This window comes from Prionailurus bengalensis, chromosome F2 (assembly GCF_016509475.1).
Source record: "Prionailurus bengalensis isolate Pbe53 chromosome F2, Fcat_Pben_1.1_paternal_pri, whole genome shotgun sequence".
NCBI lineage: Eukaryota > Metazoa > Chordata > Mammalia > Carnivora > Felidae > Prionailurus > Prionailurus bengalensis.
In genome coordinates this window covers 17,006,879-17,026,328 of record NC_057353.1, presented here as the reverse complement: position 1 = coordinate 17,026,328, position 19,450 = coordinate 17,006,879, and the positions used below count along the sequence as shown (strand labels likewise).

General features: G+C 33.8%; 1 protein-coding gene across 1 annotated transcript in view; it reads left to right on the top strand.

The window, feature by feature from the left end:
• The window catches only part of MYBL1 (MYB proto-oncogene like 1), a 44,973-nt gene extending 26,186 nt beyond the window's left edge, over positions 1–18,787 (top strand). The window contains 10 exon segments of the mRNA XM_043602211.1: positions 1,409–1,513; positions 5,325–5,558; positions 6,599–6,745; positions 6,747–6,968; positions 9,108–9,250; positions 9,808–9,922; positions 13,720–13,836; positions 13,930–14,034; positions 14,449–14,628; positions 16,151–18,787. Of these exon segments, the coding sequence (XP_043458146.1) occupies positions 1,409–1,513; positions 5,325–5,558; positions 6,599–6,745; positions 6,747–6,968; positions 9,108–9,250; positions 9,808–9,922; positions 13,720–13,836; positions 13,930–14,034; positions 14,449–14,628; positions 16,151–16,279 (1,497 nt within the window). The 3' untranslated portion in view covers positions 16,280–18,787.
• Positions 18,788–19,450: the final 663 nt, after the last annotated feature.

Sequence of the window (19,450 nt, the reverse complement as noted above, 5' to 3'; positions counted from 1 at the left end):
ATAAGTGCCTAGTAGTGCAATTGCTGGGTCATAGGGTAGTTCTATTTTTAGTTTTTTGAGGAACCTCCATACTGTTTTCCAGAGTGGCTGCACCAGCTTGCATTCCCATGGATATATGTTTTGATAAACTGGGTAGAATATAGATGATATAAGTTTTTTAATGACCTTTTTTTTTTAAATTTCCCAATTCTGGGAGCTCCTGGCTGACTCAGTCAGTAAAGCATGTGACTCATGATCCCAGGGTAGAGATTACTTAAAATAAAATAATAAATTTCCCAAATCATTTCTGTTAAATTGAAAATATTTGCTAGCATTTCTGATTTTTTATTTCTTATTTTATTATTTTTTAATATGAAACTTATTGTCAAATTGGTTTCCATGCAACATCCAGTGCCTATCCCAACAGATTCCCTCCTCAATACCCCTCACCCACCCTCCCCTCCCTCCCACCCCCATCAACCCTCAGTTCTCAGTTTTTAAGAGTCTCTTATGTTTTGGCTCCCTCCCTATCAGACAAATGGCCAGTATCCAAAATCTGTAAAGAACTCCCCAAACTCCACACCTGAAAAACAAATAATCCAGTGAAGAAATGGGCAGAAAACATGAATAGACACTGCTCTAAAGAAGACATCCAGATGGCCAATAGGCACATGAAAAGATGTTCAATGTCACTCCTCATCAGGGAAATACAAATCAAAACCACACTCAGATACCAGTAAGAGTGGCTAAAATGAACAAATCAAGAGACTATAATGCTGGAGAGGATGTGGAGAAACGGGAACCCTCTTGCACTGTTGGTGGGAAGGCAAACTGGTGCAGCCACTCTGGAAAACAGTGTGGAGGTTCCTCAAAAAATTAAAAATAGACCTACCCTATAACCCAGCAATAGCACTGCTAGGAATTTACCCAAGGGATAGAGGAGTGCTGATGCATAGGGGCACTTGTACCCCAATGTTTATAGCAGCACTTTCAACAATAGCCAAATTATGGAAAGAGCCTAAATGTCCATCAACTGATGAATGGATAAAGAAATTGTGGTTTATATACACAATGGAATACTACGTGGCAATGAGAAAGAATGAAATATGGCCTTTTGTAGCAACGTGGGTGAAACTGGAGAGTGTTATGCTAAGTGAAATGAGTCACACAGAGAAAGATACCATATGTTTTCACTCATGTGTGGATCTTGCGAAACTTAACAGAAGACCATGGGGGAGGGGAAGGAAAAAAAAAGCATCTCTTTAGATACCAGAAGGATTGTGATATTGAGCATTTGGGATTTACTTGAATTAAGCTTTATTAGAGAAAATAGATTTTATGTTGCATGAAAGAAAATAAAAATTAGAACAACAACAATAATAATAATAAAGGCATTATTTAAATAGTCTTTCTATTTTACTTATTTTAGCCACCCTTCATTGATGAAGATCCAGATAAGGAAAAAAAAATAAAGGAACTTGAGTTGCTTCTTATGTCAGCTGAGAATGAAGTTAGAAGAAAGCGAGTTTCATCGGTAAGAAATAAGCTTAAGTGTTTAGACCTTGTTAGAAGTCTTTTTGTGCTCTTGTAGTTTTCATCAGCATTGATTTTCATATACTAACACAGAAAGCCTATTCAGTATGACTTCAGATTTTAATACAGACTAAAAATAGTTTTTCTAATTTGCAACTTTGAGGTTGCCTGATTTTGATATACAGCTCTTTGAACGTATTTTACAGTGTTCTGTACTAAGATGCTTTTTGAGTCATAAATGTCAAGCAGACTTAAGGTATGATTATATATCTATACATATGTGTATATGTATATATATAAAAATATATGTCTATATATTTGTAAAATGTGTGGTTTAGATTAGTCTTTGCTTTTATTTTAGACATTCCTTGTAATGATGGCTTTAATAGAAAAAAGTTTAAAAAATAAAGAACTTAATAGACATGTAGAGATTTATGTGCTTCAAAATTACTTTTATTCTGTCCTTGAACATTTTTTCCTATTTACTATATTAAGAATACAAATTCGGTAATTTGGAAAAAAAATAATAACTTAAAAAATATAGGGAAAGGGAATATTTAAATTTTATGTTCTTTAAAGAAATTTTTATATGGATGTTGGGTTTTGGTTACTACATGTGCAAACTCTTGTCTGGGATTTGGTTGGTGAGAACAATTAGGAGTATTAAATTAGGATAAATGGTAATCATCCTAGCTAAACTAGGCTATGCTTGATGGATTAAAAGAAAGAAAAATTTGTACTTAAATGACAGTTTTAAAAGTTTAATATCCTGAGACTTTTTACATTTAGAAAAAGGTTATTCTTGGTTTGGGGCTTAATGAGGGGACTGTCCGTTTAAGGTGACTAGGAACTAATACAAAATTGCTAAATAGAATTACCTGAGATCTTGAAATAGTGTTAGGAGGCAACTGGTAATGTCTTTATACCATTTAAAACAGTATTAATAAAAATGACATTTGTTAACTAATGGACAAGATATATGCCATAGGAAGCATAGTTTTTGTTTTGAAACTGCAAAAACCATGGGCAAATAGGAAGACCTAAAGTGCACTTATTTTAAAGTTAATTTTGTTTTTTTTAAGAGAGTCCAAAAATTTTGGTTTTTTAAGAGAGTTTCTAGGGGCGCCTGGGTGGCGCAGTCGGTTAAGCGTCCGACTTCAGCCAGGTCACGATCTCGCGGTCTGTGAGTTCGAGCCCCGCGTCAGGCTCTGGGCTGATGGCTCGGAGCCTGGAGCCTGTTTCCGATTCTGTGTCTCCCTCTCTCTCTGCCCCTCGCCCATTCATGCTCTGTCTCTCTCTGTCCCAAAAATAAATAAACGTTGAAAAAAAAAATTAAAAAAAAAAAAAAAAGAGTTTCTAGATAATTATATCATGTTTAAACCATTTTTGGTTTTTTTTGAGTCTACCATTATTACTATTATTATTATTTTTATTTTATTTTATTTATTTGAGAGAGAGAGAAAGAAAGCATGTGGGTGGGAAAGGGGCAAAGGGAGAGGAGAGAGAATCTCAAACAAGTTCCACTCTCAGCGTGGAGCTGGACACAGGCTTGATCCCACGACTGTGAGATCATTACCTGAGCTGAAATCAAAAGTCGGATGTTCAACCAACTAAGCCACCCAGGCACGCCCATTTTTAATTTAACAGGAAGATATAACTAGCTAAAAGAAATGGCATTTAAAATGAAGAAAGATATTAATTTTTTAGAACTTGTTTATTTAAATATCACTCTTATAAAGATCTGGTTGGAGATTCTAGATTCTAGAGGGAAGTTGTTGCACCCAGTGAATTAGTCTATACACATAAAGTATGTATGTAAAAGTATTTATTATTAAAAATTATGTGATAGTAATTATTGTCATTTACTGGGTATCCATTATGTTGGAGCATTGTTAGATATGTTTTATGTATTCTTGGTAATCCTTATTATTAACTCTGAAGTTTGTGGTTTGTTGTTAGAAATTCATTTTTCAGGTGTGTCTGAAGGTAGCCCTGTGGTTTTTCCACTGGGCCTAGTCACTTTTGGAATCTTTTTCCCACCTCCAAACTTAATTGAAATGCTTATGGTTTGGAAGCTATCTCCAGAAAGTGACCATAAACTCAGAAGTTGGCTGTGCTAATAAAATAAGATTGCTTTAATTTCTTTTATTTTGGAGAAATTTTAAAACAGGTGGAACTTACTTTGTAACAATGTTGAAAACTTTTTTCACCTTACTTAACTTGAAACTTAACATTTTGTTATTATGAATATCTAGCACAGTCTAGTAATTTTTTTTTAAAGTAATAGGTACCATTTTTTTAGTACTTCCTATGGACAGGGCAATGTACTCTCTAAAATATGGTAGCTACTAGCCCCATTTAATTTTAAATAAAATTTAATAATTGAGTTTCTCAGTTGCACTAGTCACATTTGATTCCTCATATGGCTAGTGGCTCTCATATTGAGCAGTTTCAGATGCAAAAACATTGTCATCACCTCTGAGAGTTCTGTTGGACAGAGCTATTATTTTACATATTTTTCCCCTAGTTTTGTTAAGATATAATTGACATACAACACTGTATGTCTAAGATGTGCAGCATAATGATTTGATGTATATTGTGAAAGGATTACCACAATAAGTGTAGTTAACGTCTGTCATCTGATACAGGTACAAAACTATATTGAAAAAGAAAAAGGGAAAAATATTTTTTTCTTGTAATGAGAACTCTTAGGATCCACTCTGTTTGTTTGTTTGTTTGTTTGTTTATGTATTTTGAGAGAGAGACAGCATGAATAGGGGAGAGGCAGAGAGAGGGGGAGATAGAGAATCCCAATGCGGGCCTCGATCCCATGAACCATGGGATCATGACCTGAGCCAAAATCAAGAGTCAGACACTTAACCAACTGAGCCACCAGGTGCCCCTTAGGATCTACTCTTAACAACTTTCAAATTACATATTGTTTCTTAACCATGACTCTTCAAGGTCTCTTTTCATTTTTTATTATGAGATACTAGGAAACTAAGCTCAAAAGATTGCCCAGGGTACCTCTTTAAAGCGATAAATAGGACACAGTTTCTGACTTCAAAAGATTTACTCCGCAATGAGGACACAGACAGGAAATAGGATACAGTGTGATAAGTCACAAAGTTTTATGGGAACACGTAAGAGAGGTATCTAAGGATTGAGTAGTCAGAGAAGGGTTCCTAGAAGAAATTCTATTTGAGTGCAGTGTTGAAAGACAATGATTATATTCTAGCAAAGTAGGTGAACTGGAACATTATTGTAAATGAAACAGGTAAAAGTGGATGATCAGATGGAGTACTTTCCAGTATTTGAGGTGTATCTTAAATGAAGAATACAAGTTTTCCTTGGTCTGTGTTGGAGAGCATTCTAGATAAAGGGAGCAGAAGTATGTGCAAAGACACTCTAGGGTAAAAGACTGACTCGTGAGGGAATTGCAACAACTGTAGTTGGGTATTTGATATTTCATAAAAGGAGGGCTTGTGAGTGGAAATGTTGGGAGATGAAGTGTGAAAGGTAGAGAGAGGACAGATTCTGGGAGTTTGAACTTTATGTTGTATACACATGCTAATTTTATCTTACCATGACATTATACATTTAAAAAAAAAATAGAGAAAAGAAATAGAGTCAAGAGGTTTAATGAAAAAAATGTTTACATCCATTTTGAGGAAAGACAGTATATTTGCTGCTATATTTTTAGCTGAAATGTTGTGAAGTGTGTTATTCTAGAAAAAACTCATACTTAAAATCCAAATTTATGCTTAGGTTGAGAATGACAAATAATATTCACATTTCTTTTGTACTTTTAGCAACCTGGAAGCTTTTCTAGCTGGTCTGGTAGTTTCCTCATGGATGATAGCATGTCTAATACTCTAAATAGCCTCGAGGAGCACACTAGTGAGTTTTACAGTATGGATGAAAATCAAACTCTGTCTGCTCAGCAGAATTCACCCACAAAGTTCCTGGCCGTAGAGGCAAATGCTGTGCTGTCCTCTCTACAGACCATCCCAGAATTTGCAGAGACTCTAGAACTTATTGAATCTGTAAGTTTGAAATTGTGAGATTATAAAAAGCTCAATTTTAGCTACATGGTTTCATGTTCAAAAACTTAGTTTAAGGGACACTGACCAGTTTTATTTTAAGCATTCCTTTATATGTCATGCTTAATTTTGTTTTGATTTTTTGCAGTGGCTTTTGGCATAAAAAATTGTATCTATATCTCAAGTATATAGTTTGTCTAAAATTTTTAAAAGTTACCAATTTGTTTTTTATTGTACAAGTTGTACAAGTATATTGGAGTTGGAAACTAGAGGAAACTGTAAAGAAGAAAAATCCTCATAAGCCCAGAGTTAATAATTTCAAGTATTTTCTTTCAGGCTGTGTTCTATACATATAAAACATACATATATGCATATATTTTTAAACTGAAACGTACACTTACGTATTATGTTTGTGGATTTTTTTGACATTATATCATGAGCATGTCTTTGTTTTCTTAACTGTTTTTTAAACTTCAATTTTATCCTTTCATATGAATGTAACAAAATTTATTTACTCAGTGTACTGTTATTGAACATTTAGGTGGTATCCAATTTTTTAGTATTGAAAATTGCAGAGCATCTTATGTAAATTTTTGTATAAAATCATGATTATTTCCTTAGGTTAGATTGAATTTCTGGATCAAAGTGTATGGCCATTTTGAAGATGTTCTATACACATTTCCAAATGACTTTATAGAATTTGATAGTATTTTTCTGATACAGAGTAGAGTGCACAGTTTTATGAAGAATTGTACTCTTTGGTAGTAACTTAAAATAATTTATTCTTTTTATTTAAAATACTTTGGCAGTATTCCTCAGCTACTGAATTGGATGAAATATTATTTTAGGATGTTCCAAACTGGAGTGTAGTGAAACCATAATCTGTTTCTTTCAAATGGTCTTTAAAAAAAAAAAAAAAAAAAGAACAAGGAAAGCCTGTTTCTCCTAATAGAAATGAATAACTTTGTGAAAGTCATCTTTCTGTGTTCAATGTCAGATTTAACTAGTTTATAACATTAACTTAAGGATTTATTTTATTGCAGGATCCTGTAGCATGGAGTGATGTTACCAGTTTTGATCTTTCTGATGCTGCTGCTTCTCCTGTCAAGTCTACCCCCGTCAAACTAATGCGAATTCAACACAATGAAGGAGCCGTGGGATGTCAGTTTAATGTCAGTCTTGTACTTGAAGGGAAAAAAAAACAGTTGTAACAGTACAGACAGTGAGGCTGTTCCTGTAACATCCCCAAATGTGGCCAAGTTTAGCACTCCACCAACCATCCTCAGAAAGAAGAGAAGAATGCGAGTGGGTCAGTCCCCAGGCAGCGAACATAGCGATGGCTCCTTCAATGATGGTGGTAATACAGCACTAAAGCACACACCGGTGAAAACACTACCATTTTCTCCTTCACAGGTAGTAGTGTTGTGTTTGTTTATGTTTCCAAATGTTGATGAGCTCGATTACATTAGATGTTTAATCTTACTAGCAGTTTGTTGCTTTGATAAAAATGGATAAGGTATTTAAATGTATACATGAGAGTGCTGAGCTCTGGTAGATCAGAATGTATCTCATAAAGTATAGTAGTTACTTTACAGTATCTTAAAATTTTTAGAGCTAAAAGGGATGTTTTAGGTAAGTAGTCGCACATCTTTATAGGATTCATCAGGAAATAGGCCCAGAAAGGTAAAATGGTTTGCCCAAAGTTACCTGATGGCAGAGCTGAGACTGAGATTGTTTCCTGATTAACTGTTCAACAGGTATCAAGTGTATATTCATAGATGACTGCTCACTGGAAGAATTTCATGTGTCTGAAGGTTTTCTAGGCATGTCAGGAACTATCTGCTTTCTCCTGTAGTTACGTCCCTGGGCAGCAGCAATTTATAAGAGATACAGGGCAAACTGTATCTCATATTTTATAATACTATCTTTCTTAATGAATACTGTGTTTGAGGCTGTGTGCTAAACACTTTTCTTACAGCATCTCAGTTAATCCTCTTGCAAAAAACCTTAGAAGGGAGGTGGAATGAAATTCAGAAGTTAAGCAGTTTGTCCACAGTCAGTTAGTAAGAGGATGGAGCTGATGTTTGCTGAAAGTGTCTTGATAGAGGCTAAAAAGTTTTACAGGAAAAGAAGGAAGTTTAATGGTCAAATAAACTTGGAGGATGCTGAGATATTATTGAAAGTGTATTTTTTTTTTAATTTTTTTTTTCAACGTTTATTTATTTTTGGGACAGAGAGAGACAGAGCATGAATGGGCTAGGGGCAGAGAGAGAGGGAGACACAGAATTGGAAACAGGCTCCAGGCTCCAAGCCATCAGCCCAGAGCCCGACGCGGGGCTTGAACTCACGGACCGCGAGATCGTGACCTGGCTGAAGTCGGACGCTTAACCGACTGCGCCACCCAGGCGCCCCTGAAAGTGTATTTTGATGCTGGGAAAATTAGGAGGATCTGGCTGTATACAAAAACTGTGTTCTCTGAAAATTAAACCCCCTGTGCTTCAGGGGATGCAATTGACATGGACTACAGTTTGAAGAGTTGCATTTCCCAACATCACCCCAGCTCTTAGAGTTACAAAGCATCCTGAGGAAGGTGAAATGGGGTTGGGCACACCAGCAATTTTCTATTTTTGGAGTTTTGAACACTAGCAATTTTTGTTGAAGTATAAATTCTAAGGTGGAAAGTAGCTGAGAAGTTTGAGTAATGATAAGAAAGACCTAGTATCCCATACCAAAGAGCTTGAATTTTATCCCATAACTCATGGGCATCATTGCAGAGTTTTGAGAGGGTTTGACTGCTAATCTCAGGGTTAAGTATTGTAAATATTAGGAGCCAGAAGTGATAGAGCTAGAATTCATTTCAGTTATAAGTAGCCTTAAAGTAATTTCCACTTCTTCCTACCACTGCTTCTATTCTGTTGGCTACAAAAATAGTATTTCATGGTTGTATGTAAGTTAAGATTCAGTGAGTAAATTGTGTCATTTGGAAAATGAATTCTTGATACCAATTCTGGCTACTCCAAAGTTCTGAGAGCTGTATTTTAGGTAAGCAAATTTTCTAGACAGCTGTATTATCAGCAAAGCATGATTATTATTTTCTGAATTCAAAGTATTCTCATGGAAAAGGACACTTAAGATTAATAAAGACACTTATTAATAAAATAATAAAATTTTTCCAGTTACACTGTTGTATGAATCTGTTTTACTTAACAGTTTCTGTAGATTCCTATTTAATAATACACTGTTTTTAAATTGTTGTATGGTGTTTTGTAACTTTTGAATATTTTTTAAACAACTATTTCTTGAATGCCTATTATGTGCTAAACACTTAAAAGAGCTGAGGAGGCAGTGATGAACAAAATAAAAATTCCTGCCCTCATGGAGCTTAATTTTCATGGAGTGGAATGTAGATGAAATATTATTGATAATTCTATTCTAAAAGGAATGGAGAAATATCTTACATTTGAAAATATCTTTGAAAATCCTATCAGTGTAATATTTGTGTAGGGAAACTAATGTTCTAGAAATTGTCTTTAAACTCTCTTCCTTTTTTAGTTTTTCAACACATGCCCTGGAAATGAACAAATTAATATAGAAAATCCTTCATTTACATCAACCCCTATTTGTGGGCAGAAAGTTCTCATTACTACTCCTCTTCATAAGGAAACAACCCCCAAAGATCAAAAGGAAAATGTAGGGTAAGTAGTATTAAATAATTGTGTTAAAGAAAATGGGAAGCACAATTTTAAGAGTAGATTAGTGGGGTTTCTAGCTGGATCAATTGGTGAAGCATGTGACTCTTGATCTTGGAGTCATCAGTTCAAACCCTATGTTGGGCACAGAGCTTACTTAAAAATGTGTAATAAAAATGATCCTGTTTTTAAAAAAATAGGTTAACTTTTTGTCCACTTATACAAATATCCTAATCCCTATTCATATAGGACTTAGAATTGAAAAAAAAGATCATAACCTCATATTTTATCCCTAGTGAAAAAGGTAAACATAGTGGAAGACTTTGATATGAAGCAAACAACATTTTTAGTACTTTTTTACATTTGTTCCTTTTCTATTTTAAGATGATTGATTGCAGAATTAGTTTAGGCAAGCATACTTTAGAATACTCCTGGAATGTTTAAATAAAGCATGTGTATATGCAAGAAAAATTTAGTGTAATGCTTTTATCATGGCTTTGCCTTCCTTAACTCTTCTAAAATCAAATTTTGACTATAATACAAATATCTAAATGATTGGCTAGGTTTAGAACACCTACTATTAGAAGATCTATATTGGGTACCACACCAAGAACTCCTACTCCTTTTAAGAATGCACTTGCTGCTCAAGAGAAAAAATATGGACCTCTTAAAATTGTGGTATGTATACTCTTTTTAATCTTAAGAATTTTCCTAATTTTAATAAAACACAAATTTTGATATTTATCTTTGAATCTTTACATTTTAAAAAAGATGTGCACAGAAATTGATAAAATGTGATTTCTTGATTTATAAGTTAGAATTTGTTGTGTTAATCTTTTTCCTTAACTTGTAACTAAACCTTTGCTTGGCTTGTTTTGAATTTATACTTTTTTTTTTTTTTTTTTTTTTTTTTTACTATTATATCATCTAGAGAAAGCAAATCAAGTGTCAGTTGAACCCTTAATATTAAAACCCACATTCTAGTAGTTTCTGTGGTGGTTACCTGCAGTAGAATAAAATAATTTTAATATTTTGATATACATAAGCACTTTGCTGATAATACTTATGACTCTGATCAGGCTCAGTTTTCTATTCAACCCACATCTCAGAGGTTATTTCTGAAGATAAAAAAGATAGTAGAAATAAAGCAGTTGGTGCTAAGTTTCAAGTAGTATTTACTTAGTTGCTATTATTATTTTAATAATAGTGGTAACAATAGTAGTTCATAAATGGAGGTGGGAAGTATAATCTGTGCTTTTGCATATATAATATCAACTGGAAAGTATGTTAGATGAGTTATGGGCATTTTAATTCCAGACAGATAACAGATTTCTGACAAATTAGGTTCATTAGAAATAAACTATTTTTAAAATATTGGTCACTTCTAGGAAACTTTAGTTATGTTTTTCTATTTATTTTTTTTTAATTTTTTTTTAACGTTTATTTATTTTTGAGACAGAGAGAGACAGAGCATGAACGGGGGAGGGTCAGAGAGAGAGGGAGACACAGAATCTGAAACAGGCTCCAGGCTCTGAGCTGTCAGCACAGAGCCTGACGTGGGGCTTGAACTCACGAACCGCGAGATCATGACCTGAGCCAAAGTTGGACGCTTAACCGACTGAGCCACCCAGGCACCCCTGTTTTTCTATTTTTAGTCATATTTTGGGTTGATTCATTCATTAAAATCTGGTTTGTTTGATTTAATCAGTTTTCTACCAAAAGGAATGTCACACTCTCAAATCTTCTGCTCTTTTCCCTTTCTTTGAAATACTGGATTAGAGGGTATATAGTAGAATCAACGTACTATCTTGTAACATTCTTTAAGATTTAAGTTAATAAATGTGTATATATATCCCATAATTTTTAATATTTGTGTAATATTCCATTGTATGGAATTACCTAATTGATCTGACTAACCTATTTCAGTGTTTTGCTATTCATTTTATTTTATTTTGTTTTATTTTATTTTATTTTATTTTTTATTTTATTAAAAAAAAATTTTTTTTTAAACGTTTATTTATTTTTGAGACAGAGAGAGAGCATGAACGGGGGAGGGTCAGAGAGAGAGGGAGACACAGAATCCAAAGCAGGCTCCAGGCTCTGAGCTGTCAGCACAGAGCCTGACGCGGGGCTCGAACTCACGGACCCCGAGATCATGACCTGAGCTGAAGTCGGCCACTTAACCGACTGAGCCATTTTAAAATTCATCATTAATTCAACAAATAATTGAGTCCCTAATAAATAGGTGCCAGGCACTGGACTAGGCTCTGGGGATGTAATGTTGAACCTGTCAGGTATGGTGTCTGCCTTCATAGGAGTCTGTAGCCTAATTGGAAGTTAGACAAATAAATAATGATCTGAAGGCATAAGAATTCTACAGTGCTTCAGGGCCATTTGGTCAACATATAAATTGAATAAAATTGTTATTTTAGTAATAGTACATGAGAGAGCGCCTGGGTGGCCCAGTTGGTTAAATGTCAGGCTCTTGATTTCAGCTCAGATCATGATCTTAGTTTCCCGGGTTTGAGCCCCGCTTTGGGCTCTGCGCTGACAGTATGGACCTGCTTGGATTTCTTTCTCTCTCCTCTCTCTCTGCCCCTCTCCTGCTTGCGTGTGTGCTCTGTCTGTCTCTCTCTCTTTCTCAAAATAAATAAATAAACATTAAAAAAAGTAATAGTGCATGAGTAATTAGGTTTTAAGTGACCTAAAGTCCCTGTCAGTTTGTTCTTGTTTGGGAAGAATTTATCCATTGGCAAAACAGATGATTTTTGTCAACAATTTAAGATGAAAAGAAAGTAATGATTTAGTAATTACCATTTCTAAAATATCCATATGCTCATACATTTGTTTACAGCAAGTTGACTTTTCATTCTTCCTCCTCCTTCTCCAGTTGTTATTTACTGAGTACCTACTATATGCTAACCATTTATTTTTCTAATGTATCTTATGAGTCATATGCACTTCTTCGAGATGGCTCTGGAATTTTAATCAGGTACACCTTAAGTATCTGTTGCTTTCTTAATAAACATTGATTTTTCTAATGTTCATTGAAAATCACTCAAAAGACTAAAAACTCTGGAAGTCCTTTAAATATAAATCTAAATTTTGGTAGTATCAAACCTAGGAAATATTAAATACAGTAATTCTTTTCTTTGTCACATTAGGACAATTAAGAGAATAATTCATGGTAGCGAATGAATTCACCTATGTCTTAGTCACTTCTCTAGGACATTTGTATTCTTATGAGGGAAAAAGAAATTATAGATTTTTTTTTAAGAACACCTAATCTATATTATTTGTGAAATGTAATCCTTAAAACAAAAACTCGTAGAGCAATGCATAGGATTACTGACATAATTCTTTCATATCTCAGGGTGTAGGTGAGAGCACTTTAAAAATTCTATTTCTGGGGGCGTCTGGGTAGCTCAGCTGGTTAAGCGGTTAAGCATCTGACTTTGGCTCAGGTCATGATCTCTTGGTTTGAGTTTAAGCCCCACCTCAGGCTCTGTGCTGACAGCTCAAAATCTGGAGCGTGCTTCGGATCCTGTGTCTCCCTCTCTCTCTGCCCCTCCTCTGCTCTCGCTGTGTGTGTGTCTCTCTCTCAAAAATAAAATAAACATTAAAAAAAAATTCTATTTCCATTTTTAAAGTTTTTGTAAGTGCTTTGAAATATCATTTATATATGAATGTTATTCTCCCTAGCTTTGTTGACTGCTGGTCATTCTGTGCTGTCAGTTTGTTCTTTATTTGGTGGCACTTTGATTACTTATTTTTTTTAAAGCAGATCTTGGTTATGGAAGGTGTTTGATATACTTAAACAAATTTTTGCTTAGCTATTTGATAGAAAGCTAGATAAATAATATTTTGAGACTGTTTCACTATTCAGCCCACACTCAGGTTTCTTTCCAATATACGCATAGACATGCACACCCACACTGCTTCTTGAACACCGTCTCAGCTCTAAGCCTAAGGCTAGGTGTACAAAAGTATATACAAAGATGAAAAAGATGTGCTCACTGCTCTTAAGTAGCTTACACATTTAGTGGTAAGAAAAATGTGTTAACTAGTAATTACATGCTATATAATAATTACAATGAAAGTAGAATAAGAGCTAGTGTGGTCCCTCCCAATTTGTTATGTATTTCTTATTTTTATATAAAAATATTTGGGAAATTATCTCTCATCAGTTTAATTCTGAGGATCCTGATTGAAGCAGGAGCTACAGTAGCTTCCCCAAGAAGATTTTTGTTTAGTAGCCTGGAATAAAGAAAGTGCCACACTTCATTCAGTGCTTGCAATGTGCAGTATTAGTTTTGCCATAAAACTGATTAGTTAAATTCATTCAGCTTATGTATCTATAGGGACTGGGTGAAAATAATGCCAATAATTAAAAAGTATAAAAGATTGGTTTCTATATATGGGGAAAAAAGGGAATTGCCCTAAAAGACTTTTTAACCCTTTTAAAAACAATTTAGTCACAGCCACTTGCCTTCTTGGAAGAAGATATTCGGGAAGTTTTAAAAGAAGAAACTGGAACAGACATATTCCTCAAAGAGGAAGATGAACCTGCTTACAAAAGCTGCAAACAGGAGGTAATCTTTTAGTATTATTGTTAATAAAAGTCTTGATTTTAAAAACAAAAGTGACTTTACCATAATGTTTCTATTGTAAATTATTCATTCTAGCATACAGCTTCTGTAAAGAAAGTCAGAAAATCACTGGTCTTAGATAATTGGGAAAAAGAAGAACCAGGGACTCAACTATTGACTGAAGACATTTCAGACATGCAGGTTTGTAAAGAATTTTTTTTTTGTTAAGATGGTGGCTTGAAGTCCTAGTGGTTCTTGTTTCTTAGAGATTCATAGAGAGTTTCTTTTAGTATTTATTATTCTGCTTAATTCAGAGAGAAACTATTAACTGTAGAGAATATTTTATTTACTTCCTTGTCTTTTATATTTGTTTTGAGAAGAGTTCACTCACTTATGTATAATGTCAAAAAATGGTAGTTCTGAAAACTTTAAATTTCAGTATTTTTCTTGGGCTAATTTCTGAAATATTTAATTTTACTACATTACTAGAAATTTTATTGGAGCCAAAAGCTTTCTTGGAGGGAAATGAGCAGGGCTTCCACTACCACTTACTCAGTAGTCCCTCTATTTGTCTCCATTTTTGAATTATTTTCCTTTTTCTTTTTTCTCTCTTAGTCAGAAAATATATTTACAACATCTTTATTAATGATACCATTATTGGAAATACATGACAATAGGTGCAACTTGACTCCTGAAAAACAAGATCTAAATTCAACCAACAAAACATATACACTTAATAAAAAGAAACCAAACCCTAACACTTCTAAAGTTGTCACATTGGAAAAGAATCTTCAGGTATGAATTTATAAGTTTCTCTTAGTGATTTTTGTTGTTGTTTATTCAATTATCACTTTGGACTTACCACAAATTATACTTTTTCTTTTTAAATTCAAAATTGACTATAGTAGTAACTAAACATTCACCATTATTTTGTCACTCAAACTAGATTTGCGTTTTTGAGAGACTCCTTCATCAGGACACATATAAACTAAAAATTGGAGTTGTAGCCAGAGTCTCTTCTGTTGATTTCTTAAGTACTATTTAATTTTAATTTTAATTTTTTTTATTAAAAATTTTTTTTTAATGTTTATTCATTTTTTGAGAAGGAGAGACAGAGCATGAGTGGGGGAGGAGCAGAGAGAGAGGGAGACACAGAATCTGAAGTAGGCTCCAGGCTCTGAGCTGTCAGCACAGAGCCCGACGCAGGGCTTGAACTCACGAACCATGAGATCATGACCTGGCCAAAACTGGACGCTTAACCAACTGAGCCACCCATGCACCCCAGCACTATTTAATTTTTAAAATAAAGATATCTAAGTTTCCTTCTGGCATTTCTTCTCCTGTAACAAATATGTATATCCCTTATTGTTATCTTGAAAGGGTAAGTGGTTGGAAGCAGTTTCAGCTTGATTTTGTTGGTATAATTGTTTCCAGTCAACTTTTTGGCTCAGAAGTTGTAAAACAAAATTCTTTTTTCTATTGCTGTGCAGCCATTATGTCGCTGTAAATGAAGCCTGGAAAGTTTTTTTACTACGTTATCTTAAGAATTCAACCCAGATAATTTGAGAGTTCATTGAGGAGGAAGTTCTCTTCTTTATACCACAGTGACTGCAGCGCTAGCATTCTGACATTTAAGCAGTCCTTGAAAACATACTTGGCAATCAAATGTGGCCACCTCGTCTCAGTCCTTAGCTGCCACTCTTCAAAGAGCCATGAAGCACATTCTCTCAGTCCATTTAAAATGATTTGATTTCCCAGTGTGTAACATAGAACTTTTCAGGAAAAAATATATGTAGCAGGCCATACCTATAATGTAGTAATTTTTATAATAGAAGAAAACCAATGAAACAAACACAAACTTGATCTTCTGTTATGAATATATTTCCTAATTTGCAAAACAAAGCGTTCTCAGCTCATTTTTTGACATTGCATCCTCTCTTTGAATCTTTTGCAAAATTTTGAAGCAATAAAGACTGACATTTCTTTCCATGTTAAGACTGATTTGATTTGGGGGGAGTCGTGGGTAGAAACCTTTCAAACTGCCTCCACAGGTCTATAAACAATATAGATAGCTAAAAAACATGGACTTAAGAAAATAAAAATATGGACTTAAAAAAATTGGCCATAAATATCTTGGTATGTATTTTTAAAACATTGTTTAATAAAAAGAATCACAATGCCATTGTCAAAACATGTTTACAGTGATTACTTATCATTAAATCCAGTCAGTTGAAATAATTGACTTTTAAAAGTGTAATTGTGAAGTGGAATAGTTATTTTAGTAATTTTCACATTGCTATTAATATTTCCTTCACAGTCAAATTGTGAATGGGAAACAGTGGTTTATGGGAAGACAGAAGACCAACTTATCATGACTGAACAAGCAAGAAGATATTTGAGTACTTATACAGCTGCCAGCAGCACTTCAAGAGCTCTCATACTGTAATTGTTATTAAAATTGATGAAATGCCCCACTCTCTTACTATATTCTTTACTAAATTAGGTTGCAATGAAATTTTTGTCAAGTAATTGTTTTTAAAGTTTTAATACAGCACTAAAACGGTTTACATCATTTTTCATATTGGGCAGGCAGAAAGCCCAGCCACTTCAGTAAGGGGTAGGTAATTTCATAGTTTATTTTTTAAGAGATGAGATTTTTAAAAATTCTTTTTAAAGAACGAGATGGGTAAACCATATTAGAATGTTACAGATATCCTAAAATTCTCACATATTTTCTTCACAAGATACATGTTGTTACTCTCTTGATGCTGCAGTTTTTTACAGATAGGTTTATAAGTATGTATGACTTCTGCATTAGTCTGTGTATGAGAAGCACACATGGTTTTATGAAGTACTTTTGCCTATGTGCCAATTTCCTTAGGCTATCATTTACAAAGAAATACAATGGAAAAAAAATTGAAAAGGAGAGAAAGTTGCACTACTAATTTTTGGTATTTTTCAAAAACAATAAAATTAACTACAGTGTTAAATGTATTTATTTGAGCATAGTACTAAAAACAAAAAGCATTGAAAAGGGTTTTTTTTCCTTATTAGTAAAGAGTCAGTATTTTCTTCATAAATCTCAGAAGAGTTTTGTTGAATGTATTGTACAGTATGTAGGCGCAAGAAGACTTTGTAAATTGGAAAGAAGTCTTTTTATAATTTATTTTCATTTTTAAAGCTTAAATGTAGATATTTATACCTATACAGGGTGTCTAGAAGCCAATGTTGTTTCCTGTTATTTACAGCTAACATAGTAAAAAACAATTTTGACTTTTAAGTATGAAATAGTAGTAAGTTATAGCTGCAAAGAATACAGTATCTTTACTGTATGTCACATCTACCTAAATATTGCACTATGCCCTTTAAATCATGTTGGTTATAAAATAGTTCTAAAAATTTACTAAATAATAATTTAATATTTTCTTTTTAAATTATATGGGGGGGTCATATAAATTAATCTGGTGATTTGTATATGTGTTTGAAAATTTTGCATTTTGTTTAAACAAATAATATGGTACTTTGGTCCCTAAAAACAGTCTGCACTTAGAAGTTTATTATATTTACTCAGTGTTTCAGAAGTAGAGAACATTACCTTTTATTTATAAAAATATTTTGTCCTTTTATAAATGTTTTGTGTTTCTCTACAGGTTACAACAGTTGCTTCAGTTGCCTGTTTTAGGTGTTTGCACTTATTTCTTTTTTGAAAGAATGTCTTTATTTGCTTTTGTGTAGAGATTTTATGTACTTTTTTTGAGACATATAATGGTGTGCTGTCAACTTAAACACTGACAGGCAAATAGAATTGTACACTGTAGTTGTAATTATTTATAATTGACACACTCTCTCCCTCTCCACTCCTGAAGTATGCTGCTATAGAAAATAGCAGAATCGGCTTGCTGCTATGAGAGAAGGAAAGAGCCACCACCACTTGCACTGTGTGAAAAGGTAAAAAGCAAATGATGGCAAGTTCTCAAGTTAACTTAGTGGAATCAACCATTACCAGGCAAATTCTTGCAAATGCCAAAATACTATGCCTTAAAACAAAGACAGCTTAAGATTTTCTGATGTTTTTATGTTAATAGAAGTGGTAATACTAAGTATTTGAATTCCTAGCTCTTGAACAGTAGACCTAAAAGGGTTTTAAGCTATTTAAATCCACTTGCTCATTTTTGCATATTATATGTAGTGAGAAGTGAATAAAATGTATGGTACTAAGATTATGCCTTGTTGATAACAAATAGATGAACCAATTTGAATCTTCTTAGTGTGTTTGTTAAGTATGTTGATTGCTTCCTAATTAGTGAACTTCTCACAGAAATATCACTTTATAAAAACCAATGATTGTAGCAAAATCATACTGGATCATTTCTATTTCAGTTACTTTGAACTAATAGCACATAATGGTTTTTGTTTGTTTGTTTGTTTTAATGTAGCCCATAGCCCTTAGCTGGTTTGGATGTACATAGTCTCCAATCACCAAAGTATAATATCTTGGAAGAGCTATATTTTTTTAAAGCATAAGTTTTCTTGAGCATTAAAGTATCCCAAGTGTAATATATTGCAGATAAGCTTGGGCTTATTGGACGGACATAGGACATATTTGGGTTGGTATTGGTTGAATCCTTTAGTTAACTGCTTTGTTGCTTTTTGCAAGAAGATTTTTAATCTTAAATGTGTCAGGCATCTTACATCACCTTTATACTGTTGTGTTCATTTGAATTTCTTTCAGTATTTATAAAAATGCCAGACATACATGTAGCAGCCATACTTGCATGGAAACTGACTACACATATATAATATTGCATTTTGTTGTAAGGTTTTCACATTAATACAGCAATTACCCTGACTAAATTGAGTTTTTTGATGTATGGGAAAACTTTCCATTGTAAGAGAATCTTGCATACAATATTGACTATTAACATCCATAATAAAGCATCTGTGTACAAGCTGACTTAGCATTCCTCATTTCACTTTGGTTTTGTTTTATGATGTTCATTGCATCCTTAAGGAGTTGACCCAACATTCTGTTCTTAGACTTTTTCCCCCCTCCTTTAGAACTACCTATACAGGTGATTTTATCTGTTAACACAACTTGACCTCTTTACTCAGGAAGTGGAAATACTTACACAGTCTCTTGCAGAGCCATATTTTCATCTGCTTTTAGGTATTTCCATAGGACTCTTCTGTCAGTACCTTAAATGCATCTTCTCTTTTTCCGAACTTGGACCTACCTTTCAATTTTTTTTTTTTCCTTAGTGGTTTTGCCTTTTCTTCCATCACCCAGTGAAAAGTCTCCTGCCTCCCTCACTCCCTGCATTGAAATCTGCAGTAAATTTCTCAGCCTGCATAAGGCTGTTGCTCTAATTCCATTCTTTCATCTCTTACTTGGATTATTTCCATTCTATAGAAATATCAAGAAATTGTGCTAGTGACATCAGGGTGTCACCTGCAAGGCCAAATGGTCACCCAGTCAGGTCTGTGGAGTATTATATTGCTTCAGTGTATTCATCACCATTTAGATTTTACCTTTAGCTTTCTAGGCTTAGAAATCTGACGGATTAACCCACCAAAAATGAGTTTACCCTTCAGTAGAATGCTGATCTCAAATGTTCAA